Source organism: Telopea speciosissima, chromosome 5 (assembly GCF_018873765.1).
Source record: "Telopea speciosissima isolate NSW1024214 ecotype Mountain lineage chromosome 5, Tspe_v1, whole genome shotgun sequence".
Lineage (NCBI taxonomy): Eukaryota > Viridiplantae > Streptophyta > Magnoliopsida > Proteales > Proteaceae > Telopea > Telopea speciosissima.
Window position 1 is genome coordinate 16,597,398 of NC_057920.1, and position 17,081 is coordinate 16,614,478.

The 17,081-nt window shown below is 39.5% G+C and overlaps 1 protein-coding gene across 2 annotated transcripts in view; it reads left to right on the top strand.

The window, feature by feature from the left end:
* LOC122661889 (translation initiation factor IF3-1, mitochondrial) overlaps positions 1 to 17,081 on the top strand; it is a 45,127-nt gene that overhangs the window by 14,661 nt on the left and 13,385 nt on the right. For both annotated transcript variants that reach the window (XM_043857403.1, XM_043857404.1), the window contains exons 4-5: positions 10,297 to 10,395; positions 15,817 to 15,873. In XM_043857403.1, the coding sequence (XP_043713338.1) occupies positions 10,297 to 10,395; positions 15,817 to 15,873 (156 nt within the window). The remainder of the gene's footprint in view (positions 1 to 10,296; positions 10,396 to 15,816; positions 15,874 to 17,081) is intronic.

The following is a 17,081-nucleotide window of genomic DNA, read 5'->3' on the forward strand; positions in this document are numbered from 1 at the left end:
TCGAGTCCAGGAGACAACATATACTCCATCAACCAAGCCTTCAAACCAACAAATATCAGAAACCATAGCAGCGACAACAATAATCGAAGAACCAATGGACCACTCAACATCAAACAGAAGGGGCTTCAACAATATCAAAACGCCATCAACAATCGACTACCATATTCAGCGATTTCATAACCCCAAAATCGATACCAGAAACCAAACAATCCATGTGGCAGAACAAACACCACTGCCAGCAAACCTTCGAACCAAACATGTATGATTCGTCGTACTATACTTCAGCCTTCAGCATATGAAACCCTAGTTCTTCTTCTATGAACTAGGGTTTCCTTTTTCAAACTAGAGACTTAAAACGACTCTCAAAACGGCTTTAGTGGAGAGAATCAGGTACTGGTTACAACCGCTCTGATACCATGTAAAGAACTCCAGAACATGTAACCAGTGCCTGACAAAGAGAAGAGAGAAGATAGAAAGAGACGGAGAAGAAGAGAGAACAATGGGAGAAAAGGGCTGATAGGATATTTCATTTATCGTACCAGCCAACATATCTTTATATTAAGCCTAAAACAGAATTACAAAAGGAATATAACTCTTACCGATTTAAGCCTAAAACCTAAACCCTAAATAGAAGCTTACATAGACTAGGAAACTAACAATTAAAGACAAAAAGAAATAAAGGAAACCAACCACGATAAGGGGACTCCCCCTATCATATTGCATATCGTAACAGTTGCTATTTTTCAATTAGTTTCTATTTTCCAGTCAAGTTAGTTTCTTGAGGAGCAGGTATAAGCCCTCTATTTATTATAAAGGCTTTTAGAAGCCTCAGGACAATTTTACAGTTGAATGAAATTGCTTTGCTGCAAATTATGATTCCTTTCTCAAGTTTTGTGTGTGACTTGAAGGGCTGAAGGAGCCTGGCTGTGAGAGCCTAATCCACCTATCCCTTTCTATTTTCTTATCTTCTCTATTTTCTCTACCCTTACAATCGATCCTTGTGCTGCCGCTCAATACAATTGCTCTGAAGACTCCTTGAAGGCCTGAATCAATCTCCAATCACCTTAAAGACTGCTGCTGCGACATACAACCCAGAGGAGGCCTGGACAACCTTGCGGCCCTGCTGTTCTGCTCTATTTCTCCAGCAAACTTCAAGCCTCAATTTCTCTGCAACCTGAACTCAGTTTTAGCAGAGGTTTGGAGGGTTGAATCACACAACCAGGAGCTCCACTCGATCCATTGTTTGAAGACCCAGTTTTCACTGGTTTGCAAGATCTGCTACAACCTTCTAATTTTGACTCCATCTCATATCTCAGTTGTTAGCTTTCAGAATAGGCTAAGATTTGGAGCACAGATCCTCCACAACTCCTTCATTCATTCCCAATCTGGTGAAGTTCTGCTGGCTGATTTGGTTTTATTTCTCTGAGTTACTAATTCTGATTTTGTTGCTATTTTGATGTTCTGCTGCAACCTGTCATCGATCCTACTGTAGAGTGGTTCTTACTTGGACCCCTTCTACATTAGATACATATATATAGATGAAGGAAAAAAGAACCATTAGAATATAGTTGCTGGAAAAGAGCTGTTGGAATATAGCTGTTTGAAATGTCTTGGAAAGAGTGCATTTGAAAAAAGAGCCGTTGCTTGAGAAAGACGTTGGAAGAGAGGGAGAAAGTGGACTGAGGATTAGTGCTCATCATCATGATTACATCAATCTCACAGCAAATAGGTGCTTTGAATCTCATAGAACTAAAGGGCTGAAAGCCAATTCCATTCATCAAATCATGCTTTTGGGCCTTTGGCCAGTACCTGTATTTATAGTTTCTCCTAGAAACCAAAATTGGATTGCTTATAGTCCGAAAACCTCTTGCCTATAATTTCACTTACATTCTGAAAACTCCCAACCGACAATTTAACTTACAATCTGTAAAACCTCCAGCCTACAATTTGGACTTATAGTCTTAAAACTTTCAGCCTGCAATTGGATTGTACAACAGAATGTGAACACCTACAGCTCACAATTGACTTGGACTGCCGGATGTGAACACCTCTAGCCCACAATCGACTTGGACTGTGGGATGTGAATCCAGTCCACAACTAACTAACCAAATCTGAACCAATGTGAACCACATGCCATTATTCTGGCCTGGTCTTCCTCTTGCGAGCATAGTTGTGCTGAAACCTTGATTTTGCGTCTGAAGTAGGAAAAATGACTTTGGGGGGGGGGGGGTTGTGTTCTGATATAGAAGGGGAAGAATATTAAGACAAGTTCCTGTCTTCTATTGCCTTGTCCTCAAAGTTCAAATTGTCAGGTGTCACATGATCCATGCAATTTGTCGCAAGCATCGGTAATGAAAATGGAGAGAGTTTATCTGGATTTTATTTTAGATTCTCTCTTTGCCCTTTGTATCTTTCAATTTCTCTCCTCTAATAATAGTGTTGTTGTTTCCTAGCAAAAAGAAGGAACCGCATAAACAACAAATGAACTTAATTGTGATTGTGTATCACTTTAGTCCTCTCCTCATTACTGATGTTGGTGGTTGTGCTTTAATTTTCAGTTCATGGAATGTTGGACGGCTTTGCTGTGGTGTTATTGAAGAAGTTGTCACAGCCCACATTTTACATGAGGAATGTAAAAATAATTTGTCCATGCCAAAGCAAATTTTCAGGTGTTCCAGCCTCTCCGCAAAGCACGGTTAAGGCTGCGTGCATTATGACCCTCCCTAGACCCTGCAGTGGTGGGAGCCTTGTGCACTGGGTATGCCCTCTTTTTTTTTTTTTTTTGAGGAGGTTGGTTGTATAGAACACTTAGGGTTGAGGACAGTGCTTAATGCATGGTCAAATTTCAGTTGATTTATAAAGAGTACCAATACAGTATCAGGGGTGTAGAAAAGGTCAGGTTGGAACGTTTGTTATTGCTGACAAGCAAGGAGCTTAGATGAGTAGCCAGGCCAGCAATAGTCATTCCTCCCTGTCTCGTTCATATTAGGAATCACCATCATAGGAAAAGTCTTTAAGGGACGGAGAGGAGTTCGAGGAGGAGGAAAATGAGAAGCTTAAAAAATGAAGCTGATTTCATTGAAATCCCACAATATTAATGTCAATAAAAATTGGAAATGGGAGACCCAAAGCAAAGAAAATGACTTGTAACTGTGAAGCTATAAGGTACCATACCCTGGGGATTTCCTTTTGGATATTCACTTGAATCAGATAGACCAGTGACAATATGGAATTGTATTGATTCTTCTTGTTGCATGTTGTGACCTGGTCTAAAATCCTTGCCTCAATAATCAATATGATGCAATGGTTTAGTAGAAAGGCCCTCTTGTGAATCTTTCTGTTGGTTTATTTCCATTTTATTTTAGTTGTGCTCATCTCAGACATCAGTTGCTACCGAACAAATGGTTGCAATATGAAAACTCCAACCCTAATTAGGAATTTGGGTTGTAGCTAAATAGGGCAGATTAAGGCGGAATGTTGTTAGGGTTTGAAACGAAGGCTGAAATTTAAGATTAATGGCAGGATATTTAAGACGAAACTTTGACAGAAAAAAATGGGGAATTAAGAGATCAGATATTACGTTAGAACTAGGCTCAGATGAGATTTTTGATAGCTCTTAAAGTACGGTTCAGAAGAAGGTAAACTCCAGGTCGAGTGGTTGTCTAGATGGCACCTTTCAGACCCTAAAACAGGAAGGTAAACTAATGCAATTTCGAGGGTGCAATTGGATTTGATGTAGGTTGTGGCCAGAGGGGAAGGTTGAAAGATGGGACTGATTAGGGTTTTAGGGTTTGATGGATGGATTTGGTCTTAAAGGATATTCTAGGTTGATGGGTGAAGTTTGAGGGTAAACTGGTTTGAGGGAGATATGGCAAGTTGCAGCTTGATGGGAAATAGCTCAAAAATAGGGTAGCCCGTAGGGTGTGTGAAAGGGAAAGGGAACAGACCAGATTGATGGCGCTTTGAATGGGCGATTTCCAGGAACTGAAATTGAAGTAGCAGGGTTTGAATAGCAGCAACAGTGGAGGCCAAAATTTCCACAGCGTGGCCTTAGGGAATCCACCCAAAAGACCAAGGAGAATCCACATAGAATTAAGCAGCAAACAACAGAATTTTATTGATCAAAACTATACGGTACAATGAAGGGTGTGATCCCTCTTTATAGGACAGGGATGAGCCCAGCAAGGTTCGAAAACTCGGGTCTCGGAGCCATCTCGGCCCAGCCCAAAACCGAGTTGGGCCGAGATCTCGGCGAGTTTGTGCATTTTTTTTTTCCGACTCGGAAGCCCATCTCGGTGGGTTTTAGACCTCTTTTAGGTCTGAAAATCGGTATACAGCCTATTTTAGGCCATTTAAACACAATGGCATTATCAGATTTTGCAAAAACAAAGTCCAAATAGGACTTTTACATCAGACCCTTAGTTGGTAGGCGATGACGTATTAAAATAGCATACTATATACATTAATGACATAATTTATGTATATAGGACTCAAACAAAACATTCAATTAATAGGAAAACAACTTAATAAGCATTACAAATGTTAAAGTGAATAAGTGATACATCAAATTGCTCAAGCTTAACAATGTTACAAGTTACAACTATCATCACACAAAATGAGATTGAATCACATATTCATTCCCCATTTGTCCTACATAGTCTTCCCATGACATATTGTTGCTCTACTATTGCATATAGTTCTCCACAGCATTCATATAAGAGTTCTCATCCACATATGCCAAGACCCCTATCCTAGGGTATAGCTGTTCCATAGTGGCGTTAGACCGTTGCTGTGAAGGTTGAGATCCACTGCTTATTGTACTGTCATATTGAGGAATGTATGGGACTGGGAATGTGGACCCAATGTAGGACCCAATGCCAAACTCACTGCTTTGATAGTCATACGCATGTGTTGACTGGCCAAATTGACTATAGGCACTATATTCAGAACCGGTGCTCTGCTGGCCATAATCATAGTGATGATGAGGTTGATATAATTGCCACGATTGATGCTCACTACCAGTATCCATAGGCATGCTTCCAAAACTTGCTAGCGTGGTGTTCATACTCGTGTCATCATACTGAGGTTGGTTGTGTTTACGACCCGTCCTTCTCTTATACGTTTTGTTGTGGCCACCATGGTCTTGATCTTGTGTGGCATGTGTAAACTAAGACTCACCTGTGAAACGCACAAGGTCCTCCTGCGTTCCCACTTCATGCTGGTATTGCTCGCGCATTCCCTCATGACGATCATCATAATAACCACCACTCTGCATGCCACCACTACCACCAACATCACCACAAGTAGGGTCATCACCATCACCATCACCATCACCATCACCATCACCATCACCATCACCATCATCATCATCATCATCATCATCAGGAGCAGTTCCTGTTGCATCCTCAAAAGGTCTCGGTGACTGAGAATGTGCACGCCCCCTCTTGCGACATATAGTCGTCAACATCTGTACCGGTTACGGATGCAATGGTGGAGTCGGGCCTACCTCCAAGCTCATCCATCTCTGGTGCACTACGATCCCTCACCCACTGGAATAGAGGATCCTCATCATCATCAGAGTCCTCCTGGACTATGTTGGCTAGCTCGATGGGATCTTTGTCATTGTTCTCAAATTCTTCACGTATGTGCCTCATCCTTAGTCTCATATTATAATGCACATACACCAGCTGCTCCAGTCGTTGATTACCCTATCTGTTCCTCCTCTTTGAGTGTATCAATGCGAATGTACTCCAGTTGCGCTCGCACCCAGAGGATGAACAAGTTTGTGAGAGCACTTTGATTGCTACCTTCCTCAGGTTGGGTGAACTTGTACCATAAAGCACCCACCAGTCAGCTGCATTATAAACATAGAATATTAAGAATATGTGCATTCTAACAGGAAAAAATTATAATTCATAAATGTAATGTCATGCCACATTGCCACCTACCAGGGTCTGACGTTTGTCTACCCTCCACTGCAGCTTTTCGACTGAAACTTGCTGAGGCCTCTCTGAAGAATTTGATTTATTGTCATTTTAAATTTCAAACAGTGTTAGAGGCATTAGTATTTGCTATTTAGTAATTACATTCCTTTACTTACTACCAAAGTAATTAAGTCCCATACTCTCACCTCATCATTGCAGTCAGATTGTGTCTTGGCATTGACCTCCAACTTCTCAATAACAGTTTCAATTGCTAGTAACAAATTCGCGTCTAGCCCAAGATTATGCGAGTACTGGTATTTTGGATTCAAATAGTATGCTAGTAAAGGGGAAACCACAAATATAAGTTAGTGACTTAATACTTTTGAGTTTTGAATATGTAAATGTAAAAACTCATATAAAGTTTAAAGTATGTTGAAGTGTTGAACTCACCAGCTTTATGCAAGGGATGACTCAAGTGCTTCTCCCATCGCTCATCAATGATGTTAATGTATGAGCGAGCACTTCGGGGTATTGCTGCTTGGACCATTTCCTTCATCTTCTGCAGGGCAGCATATATGTTGGGCAAGGTAGGCTTCTTCTCTGTGTCAACCATCCTTAGTACTGCCACCATTGGCTCTAATATGGCAACAACTTTATAAAAGTCCTTCCAAAATTGATCACTTGCAATGGTCTGTTGTGCTGTCTTCCCTTCTTCTGTCCTAGAACCTGGCCAACTAAACCATTGTTCACTTGCAAACATTGACCTCAGACATACCACCTTCTTCTGAAAGCTCTTCAATGCAATGTAATTGGTGGCAAATCGAGTGACACCAGGCCTCACTAAATCCCCCTTGCATTTTTCCCTCATCATGGCTAAAGCATAACCATGGTTATATGCAAAGGTGGTCACTTGCCTTGCCCTATTGACCACACCAGCCACCAAAGCTTTTTTCCCCATGTCCTTCAGCATTAAATCAATAGAATGGGCTGCACATGGAGTCCAAAAGAGGCGGATCCTCTTACTCTTCTTGTTCATCAATTTCTCTCCAGCCTTCTTAAAATTAAAACCGTTATCCGTCACAATTTGGATAATGTTCTTTGCTCCTATATCTTCCTCCACCACTTGTTTCAGTAGCTTATACAAGTATGATGCATCCTTACATGCTTTGATGCATCAACAGACTTCAAGAAGACAGTCTTCCCATTACAACTCACCATGAAATTTATAATGGACTGTCTAGTAGGTCCAGTCCAACCATCAGCCATAAGAGTAACCCCATATGTGTCCCACCTTGGCTTCAGACCCTCTATGTACTCTTTCAGTTCCTCTACCTCTTTAGGCAAATATACATTATATAACTCATATGGTGTAGGCCCCTTCCATCCTGGGCCAGCCCTCCCTGCAGCGTCAAGGAATGCATTATAATATGATCCTTGTGCAACATTAGCTGGAATGCCATTGTATAGCATGAACTTGCTGAAGGCTTTCCATGCTTCCTCTTGTTTATCACCAAACACTTGCGGGATGGTTGGCTGGAAGGCATCTTGTTGCTTAAATGTAGATGGATCTTGCTAAAAAATGGTATCTGGGGAACGTGCTCGTGGTCGGGCTTGGGGCCGTGGGATATCTCTTGTGCCAGTGCTTCTCCTCCTCTCATCTTGTTGCACTGGTGCAGCTGAGCTAGATCCACCAGCTCCTCTTGCTTGCTCATATGCTCTTATATTCTCAAAATGAAAATTTTGCCTACTCTCTGCCAAAGTATGCTGGTAAATCCTCCATTCAGCCTCTGATTCGAACTCACCAGGTGTAGGCCTATATTCAGTATCATCTCCTACTCCTCCATGGATCTCTACACCAGGCCTCTCTAGAACTGCCTCATCAAAAGCTATTTGTTGTCTTTCCCTCTCAGCTTTCTTTGTTCGTACTCCTCTCAAGTTTTGTGCCATTGCGAGTTTCACTTGGCTCGGAACATTTCGGCATTTGGCAACATCTTTGCCCAGACCAGGCAAATGTTCCTTTAACCTAGTTGCTCCTCCAGAATTTAGAATCTTTTCACAGTAGTTACACTTTGACTTCTTTTTGTCCTCAGACATTGGGACTCCATGTAGCCATGCTATATCTCCCATTGTGTAACAAATATCTTATCTTTTATACTGTTGCATAAAAAAACATGTATTAGTAACTATTACAGACTTAAAAGTAAGGTATTAAACACTTAAAATATTGTATTCATAACTATTAAACATAATATGAAGCTACTAGAACAATCAAATACCTATATCTTATTTATTCCCTAACCCTAGTAATTATTTATTAATTAAAAATAATATTTACAATTTTTATTAAAAATAATTATACCTTCAAATATAAAATATTATAACATAATGATGTATTTGACATCATTTGAAGTTGGACATTATGTACAAATATTGTGCATAATTTTCTAACAAAAATAGGTATTTTTCCTTAATTTTATATATTTTTTAACTATTTTAATAATATTATTATTAAATCTGAAAAAAAATAAAATTTTTTAATAGGTGAAAAAAAAAATGACTCCATGAGGCTGTAGAGCATGCAAACTTGTCTAACATGTATCAAAATCACATCCAAACAATAAGTATTTATCCTATTTTTTTAATTTCTTTTTTGAAAAAATTCATTTTTTTTTTCCAGAAATTATAATAAAAAATTAATAACGCAAAAAAAAAATCGGCTTCCATCAAGGGATAGATCTGCCAAAGTTATGTAACATAACTCAAAATCACATGAATCTACCAAGATTTCATCAATTTTTTTTGAAAAAAATAGATTTAGGGAAAATGGGTTACCTTTCAAAAATCCTTCAAAAACTTGATCAATCTTGCAAAAGTGAGCTTCAATCTTCAGTTTGGCAGCAAAATCACCTTCCAAACCTTTGAATCCAAGCAAAAAATGAAGAAGGGAAGAGAGGAATTCAGAGAAGAAGTGAGAAGAGAGAGCTAAATGAGTAAACAGCCCTCTTGACAGAATCTCGCCGAGTTCTGTCGAGAGGGTGTGTTTTGAAGCATTTGATAAGTTAAATGGGTCAAAATCTGCTTGGCCCAGACCCGAAACCAAGCCCATGACCCGAGATCTCGGCGAGATTTTGAATTTTTCCTTCTACAGTTTGTATGCCCAGTCGAAACGAGAAACACCCGAGATTTTGCCGAAATCTCGGCAAGAAAGTGAACTTTTCCCACTCAAAGGCCGTCTCGACTCGGTAATTTGAAAAACCGAGAATCTCGGCAAGATCTCGCGAGGTCTCGGACTATGGAGCCCAGTTGCATGTCTCCCAAGTACAAACTCCCCACCTCCCCCCCCCCCCCAAAAAAAAAAAAAAAAAGAGGGAGCGGGGGAGAAATTAACCAGAAACTGGAAATAAAATCTAAATCTTAGTCTAATAGAAACAACTGAATTGCTATCTACTAGAGACTAAAAAAGGATTAAAAATTAATTGTAAACTGGAGAACAAAAATAGGAACTGGGAAACTCTACACTGCTGCTGCTGCTGTTGAAACTACTAGATCACTGCTGGAAAGGATGGAAACTGTGGTCGATTATGGAATTTTCTTTCTTTTCTTCTTTCTGGCTGCATCAGCAAATCCTTAAATCATTGGGGTAGATATGAAGTTATTTATATATTTATTAATGAATTTTTTTTTTTTTTTGGGATAGTTAGGGCCCAAGGAGAGTTGAAATCATGACCTCTTATTTGTGAGGTGTTGGCCCTTGCCAAGTGAGCAACCCCCTTGGGGTTATTAATGAATTAATTCTTTCTGCACGAAATATGAAATAGGCAATGAGTGAGAGGACAGGCTATTTTGTTAGCACTTAGCAGTCAAGGGAATTTCCTAAGCAGCAGTCAAGAAATACATGATTTATATCTCCCTCCAACTGACTGCAGTTTAGAAGTCCAACTGGCACCCACAATTACTACCTTGTTCATACAGCCTCTTAACTTTTCTTCTGCTTCTTTTTAGTGAACAAATATCCTTTTGACTTCTTAGTATGGATAATCGCGAGCCTTAGTAAACAGACAATCCACAAGCACACTGCACCCAAGACTGCAACCATGCAGTTGAATAGAAGTATTTGCGTTCTAAAGTTGAATACCAGAGTGTATTTCTTCATGTATAACCTGATAGATCTCTTACACTACACTCCATTTGGATGGAAATAATTTGGCATTTTAAACTTTTCACTTTTCTTTGCTTATATGTACCAAATAGCTTGAAACTTTTAGGTTTTAATGTCTTTCAGTTTCAGTTTTGACCACTATATGTTTTTTCATGAGCTGTTTGATTGAATTCTTCTATGGGATCCAGTGATATCTGTTGTTTTGTTTCACAGGTTCAAAGAAATGCAAAACCACCTGTCTGTAAAATCATGGACTTCCATAGAGAGAAGTATAAACAACAAGTAAAGGAAAAAGACAAATCAAAAACCAAGGTAACGTAGTTTGTGTTTGATGCCAATTTGTTCAACCCTGTGCTCTACTTCTTCATGTAGTGTTCTTTTTTGTTTTTCCCTCTTTTGCAATGTCACTGTCAACTAGCTTTCAGAATCTGATTTCTCTAGCTTAGATCATCGTAGGTAACATCAATATTCGTAGCCATCAAACACATACTTCTCCTAAGCCTTCGATTTTTTATTATTATTATCATTTTTTTACATTTTAAAGTTTCTCTTGAGTTGTCTATGTCAATTTAATTTCAGAGCCTTGGTTAGCCTGTATCAAACAACTTCATGAAAATACTACTTTTTGTTCATAAACTACTTTATATTGCCAATGTAACGCTGTTCTGTGGATAAGAAATTCATATATGTTGGGGAAAATTGCTACTTGAAGGTCCTGTCAAGATAAGCTTCTCTTAATGTCCTCCTTTGAGCCACATGCATGGTTCATCTAGTCAGACCGATTGTTGCATGGAAAGCACCCTCCTTGGATTTACCACATCTCAAGTTTCAGGTTCTATCTTCATTGTATGGGCCATTATTACAAGGCTTTTGTTCTTGTATTTTAATGGTTGAGCCCAAGTTGCTTAAAGTTACCAAAGTTGATTTTTTAACCAATTTTCAAACCTTCAAATCTCCATGTGGGTGTTGAAACTGACCAGGTTGATAGATAATAGCATGGACAACATGCCCATAAAATTTATGTGCAAATGAAGCTATCACATATCAGATATGTGTGCCGTCAAGAAACCTTCTCTAGACTCTTATAGTTGTCAAGGCGCCTTGTTCTCGCCTTGGTCGCCTAGGCGCCTTAACAACTATGGCTCACTCTAGGTGGACTGCCTGATAACCTTTACCCATATATATTTTGGTGGAGCATCTTCTTATACTCCCATTTGTTAGAACTTTAAAAAACTAGTTCTCTATGGCCATTTATATTCAATAAATAACATCTTGTTTGTACATAATCACTTATTGCTTCCCTAAAAACTATATTAATTATTAGAAAAGCATTGGGAGCCTTTCCAGCTTTACATGGATTGGGTGTGGATCTCTTGTAACCAACAAGTGTGTATGCATATTTTTTTAGGTTATTTTACGTCTCTTGATTTGGTAGGCAAGGATTTACCACCCCCTCTTCCTTTGTAGTGTTAAAACATATATAAGGGATAGCGGGTGAAGTTGGGTTTTGTCCTAGCCCTGGCCTTTTGAAGGCTAAAGGCAATAGTAAGATGGCAAGGCCTTATGTTACCTGTGACAAGAGATGCTAGGCAACGTCTGATTGAAGTTTGGCACAGTTTTCTTGATACATAGAAGAAGTTTTTGTTTTGATTAAATTATTAGATGAAATATGATTAGCGGGCGAGCCTTGGCGCAGCAGTTAAGTTGTACTATTGCAACCTGTCGGTTGCGGGTTCAAAACTTGGAAACAGTCTCTCTTGTGAAGCAGGGGGTAAGTGATGTAGAATAGTAGTTTCCATATTTATTAGTTTCTAATTAGTTCTGGTTTCTATTTTGTGGCTGAATTATAAAGCCAAGTAAATTTAGTTAATTTCTCTTGGGATTTGGTAGTTTCTAATTTACTAAGTTTCTATTTTAGATTAGCTTTTATTTTTGGAAAGTTCCTATTGTAAGCTTGCCTATTAAAAGGAATCCCATCTTAATGAAAAGTCAGAATTTTTAGAGAAAAGAAACTGATGGTCAACTTAGCCATTGAGTATGGGTGTTTCCCTTTGCTGCAACAGCTGAGATAGCTGTGGGTGAGAGACCCAGGGTGAGAGGCCCATTCCCCCCTACCCTCCTACTTTCTCTTCTTCGCTACCCCTGCTCGATCTCCACTGCTGCTACTACCTGTGACTGCAACAACTAATTAAAATGCAATCTGAAGATCTGAATCCATCCTCTATTGACCCCAAAGGCTGCTACTGCTACCTCCATCGAGCCAAGGCTGCTGGTGATTATGCCTCTTCCCAGAAGGTCAATCAAGTGCTGCTGCCGTTGTCCCAAGTTGCTGCTGCTAATGATGGAAGAACCATTACCCTGCTGGGATTTGAAGCTCAGATTTTCCACTCCATTCGACTGAGACTTCCACCCCATCCCACAGCCTAAAACTTCCATATTTTACATACTTTCTATTTTCATTCTCATCCTTCCATCTTCAATTCTAACCATCAGAATTGACCCAAAGTTGTAGACCATACTCCTATCACCAAATTTGACAATCGGCTGCTGCTGGAAGCTCAGAACAGCAATTTTTGGAAGGTTTCTTCAGACCTACTATTTTGGTAATCCTTGGATATCTCTACATCAAGCCATCAGACCTGAACTATTTTTGGAAATAAGTTTTCCCCTACTATTCTCTGTATTTGATCCAAGTGTGGTGACCATCACTTGCCTGGCTTGATCTCTACCTCCTAAGTTTCTAAATCTGGTTCTGTTCGTGTTTGGATTTTGTGGGTTTTCTGGGACTGGTATTCCAGTCTTACATTAGTAAGGCTGCGTACATTTTCCCCTCCCAGACGCTGCAGCAACTAAATAGTAAAACTACTGATGAAAAATAATATTGTTATTGGACTTACTAAAAGAATGGATGTTAGTATAATACCCAATTTATTGATCTGGGCTAAGCTTGATTGATCAAAATGTTGCTCTTCACATCTGAACAAAACTCAGCCTCTGCTCAATTACTCGTAGTTAGAAAGGGATGAAGAGAAAGAAGATGAATGATTTAAGCTTACCTTCCGTTCCACCAAATAGAACTGCTTCTAGAGGCTGCTTTGATTATTTGAAAAGAGTTAAAAAAGGGGAAAGAGGTGGGGGTGGGGGAGGACAATGAGGACAATGGATGAAAGGAAAAATTAAACATAGGCATACTGATGCAGATCAGAAGCCTAAAATGAGGAAGAGCTGCAGGCCCGGAAACCACCAAAACAGCAGACCGTAGGCTATTGGCTGGATCAAAACTGGCCAGAATGTGAATTGTTGCTGAAGATGTTCACACATGTCCACATTAGGCTATTGGTTGGGTCAGAACGGGCCAGATTGCCAATTGTCGTTGAAGATGTTCACACTTGTCCACATGTTTTCATACCATGGTTGGAGATGTTTACATATGTACAATTGACGATTGTAGGCTGGACCTGTTCATTTTGTGTTCACCCATGATCAATTCCTTAAGTTGATGTGGAGCTTTTCAGCTTTGAGCACTCTCATCACTTGCCTCAAATTGGCAGTATGGTTTTTCGATTGCAAAGTGTAGATCAAAATGTTATCAAAGTAAACAACAAGGAATAAACAAATGAAAGGGCGTAAAACCTGAGTTGACTTGCATAATGCTACTAGGTGCATTGGCTAGGCCAAAGGGCATGACTTTCCACTCTTACAATCCTTCCTTCATCTCGAAAGCAGTTTCCACTTATCACCTGACCTGATGTGAATCTAATGATATCCATTTTGAATGTCTATTTAGAATAGATCTTTGCTCCAGATAGCATGTCCAACATGTCATCAAATCGAGGTATAAGAAACTTGCACTTGGTGCTGATCTTGTTGATAGCTCTACTGTCAACACACATGCAAAGAATCATTCTTGTTCACTGTGAGCAATACTGGTACAACACAAGGGCTGAAGCTTTCTTGGATGAACCCCTTCTTCAGTATAGCTCTGTTGGATCTCGTAACAACTCAAGAAGGGGTGAATTGGGTCTTTAAAAAATATGAAATGTATGAGGCTCAAACAGAATAGAATGCAAATCTGGAAGTAAATAAATGTTTGAGCAAACACCCACCCAAGGAGATTGTAAGGGGAAAAAAAATAAAGAACAGCAGGAGAGAGAAAGATATACAACAGTTTATAGTAGTTTGGGAAACTCTCCCTACATCCACTCTGAAGGGATACTCACACTCCTTGCTTTTCACTCTCTATTGCTTTACCAGATAGCAATAAAACCCTTACAAACTGTAGTTTTCCCAATGGCTCGCTACAAACCCAATGACAACAGTCACCAAGTGACTCTTCTTGTGTTTTTCACACAAGGCAGCAACACTTTGAAAGTGAGAAAGAATATAACATCTAGAAAGGTACAATCACATATGAAAGTGCAATGAATCTCTCAAAACCTATAAAGCCGAAAGAGAAAGAATAATCAGATTAAGTGCAGTGAATAGTAGTATCGTGTGATGACTTTGAAGGTCCAGAAGTCCCCTTTAATTAGCCCAAGAGAGTGAAAAGAAATAACACGATTTGAAATAAGGCAACTCTCCACAGACGTCTGTGCACCAGTGTGGACGCCAGTTGGGCTCCAATGGTCTAAAATGTATCTGTTAGACACACCCAAATTCATAAATATGTCAGGCAGTTTGAACTTATACGTACGTCTGTGCACGTGTGCTGACATTTGCGTCGTTGAGTAGACGTCTGCTGTTTTACATGGACATCTCCTGGACAAGGTACATAAAATTACATCTTCTCAGCCCAGACGTCAGTGCTGGCCTGCAGACGTCTGCACAGGAGTGTGAATGTCTGCTGCCAGAGGACCAAAGATCAACACTAACTTGGGCTTGGACGTCTGTCCGGGGGTGCAGTTGTCTGTGCTTGATCAGCGGACGTCTATACAAGAGTGGACGTTTGCGACATTTGAGTTTTCGTGTCCGGACTGAGCTAAATCAAAAAGTAAAACAACCTAAGTTTGGGGGTTTATTGTTTTAGGTCTTTAGTGACTTTAGGACTTTGCAGGCATGAGAAATGTACAAACATAGGGTTACAAAGAATGTACAAATAAGAGAAAAAAAAACCTATGGTACGGAGCTTGGGTGTAATTGGATTTTGGGTTTTAGAGAGAGAGAGAACTGCCACCATTTGTATATAATTTACTCTATAGTGAATGCTTGATCCTGTCTTCGCCCATGGACGTAAGCCGAACCACGTAAACCTTTGTCTTGTTTGTGTATGTGTTTTCTGTTCAGTTGTAATTATGTTGTTCATCATGGAGCTTCACCATTTCACCTCCCTTCTTTATGGACTCTTCATCATGGAGTCTTTGTTAAGATTTAATTTTATATTCTACCATGTAAAGAAATAAACATAATGAAAACACGGCGACTATTTCTAAAAAGAAAAAATGCAAGAAAATATATATAATCAAATGGAAAACACATCTCCCCCCCCCCCCCAAAAAAAAAAAAAAATATATATATATATATATATATAATTATATAATTATAGTTTAAAGGAACTAGAACTTGAGAACTAAAGAACTAGAAGAGAGGAACTGAGGAAGAATTTGTTCTGTGATGCACACATTGCTTTTAGTAGATGAAGAAGCAAGTGCTTCAGGCAGATTTTGATATTACATGTAATTATTGGGATGCCATTCTTGGAAGCCTTGACAAATAGCCAAATATTTTCTTATGCAGTCCGAGGTGACTCTGCGCAAAGGAGATTGCAAAGAAGTACGCTTTTCAGGAAAAACTGTAAGTTCTTTCTGATCCACTCTCTATTATTTTTATTTTATCATTCTGTGATGGTTAATTCAATAAAATAGGCTGGATGCCATGTAGACCCCACACATTGTTATTTCCGTATGACATAGGGATCACATGGGTTCATATGACCTAAAGATAGTTGGGGCAGCCTCTTTTTTTGTGTTTTTATATTAATATTTATATATAAATGATCAACAAAGCTGGTGCTTTCATGAAGAATAAAATGGATCTAGTAGAGTGGCGTTTATCAATAAGATGTATTTTCATTTGACTAAACCTCTGAGCACTCTCCCTGCTTAAGTTGAACCTATGTGGGATAGCATTCTCTTGGCACTGTGGTTCAAAATGATGGAAGGTGATGTGCTGCAGGATAGCTGGATTCTCTGAGAGGAATTAATCTGTTCAGTGAGATCCATTTAGTATTGCTAAAAATTTGATATCTGTAGGTTGTTTGAGTCTTGCCTTCTCTATTATATTCTGCACTCAGGTAACACAGAGTAGTGCAGTGTCTCGGGAGAGTTGCTGCATCTTAGCTATTAGCTCATTTTGGATTCTGAACCCTTACTTTCTTCTATTTTGTATTCTCGCATTCTGGGAAGCTCTACTGCTTCAAATTTATTAGTTAGATAATCTCAATTTTTGTTTTTTGTCAACAATGAGGGTCTTTTAATATTGCTGCATGGCTGACTTGCTCGGTTGCTCCCTATTTGAAGGTGTGATGTTTTCTACCCTTTAATGTGTGTAGTTTCTTAAAGCCCCAACACCCCCCTCCCCCTAAAAAAAAGTAGCTTTATAAAGAACCTTTTACCGTGTTGCTGCTGGGTTCCATCCCACTCCGTCCCTTCTGTTATTTTATGTTTGGGAGAAAGTTCTGTCTGGGAGTGTGGTCTATGCCAGCACTCCCATGAGTCTATCTCTCTCCTCCCCATTTGAAAAGACACCTCTGCCCCCTTGTTTTGAGGTGGAGAGACATAGACTCATGGGAGTGCTGGTGTAGGCCACACTCCCGGACAGAAAACTACTTCCCTTTATTTTTTTTTATCTGCTGAAATTTCTCCTATCCAAGACCTTTCTCTGTCAAGCTTCACCCTTGAACTCCATATAACTCCATCTATAACTTCAAACCAATCCCACTTTTAGTAGCCTAGAACTCCATTGAGTGTAGTCTTTAAAACCTTTCTTTCCTTAATTCTGTG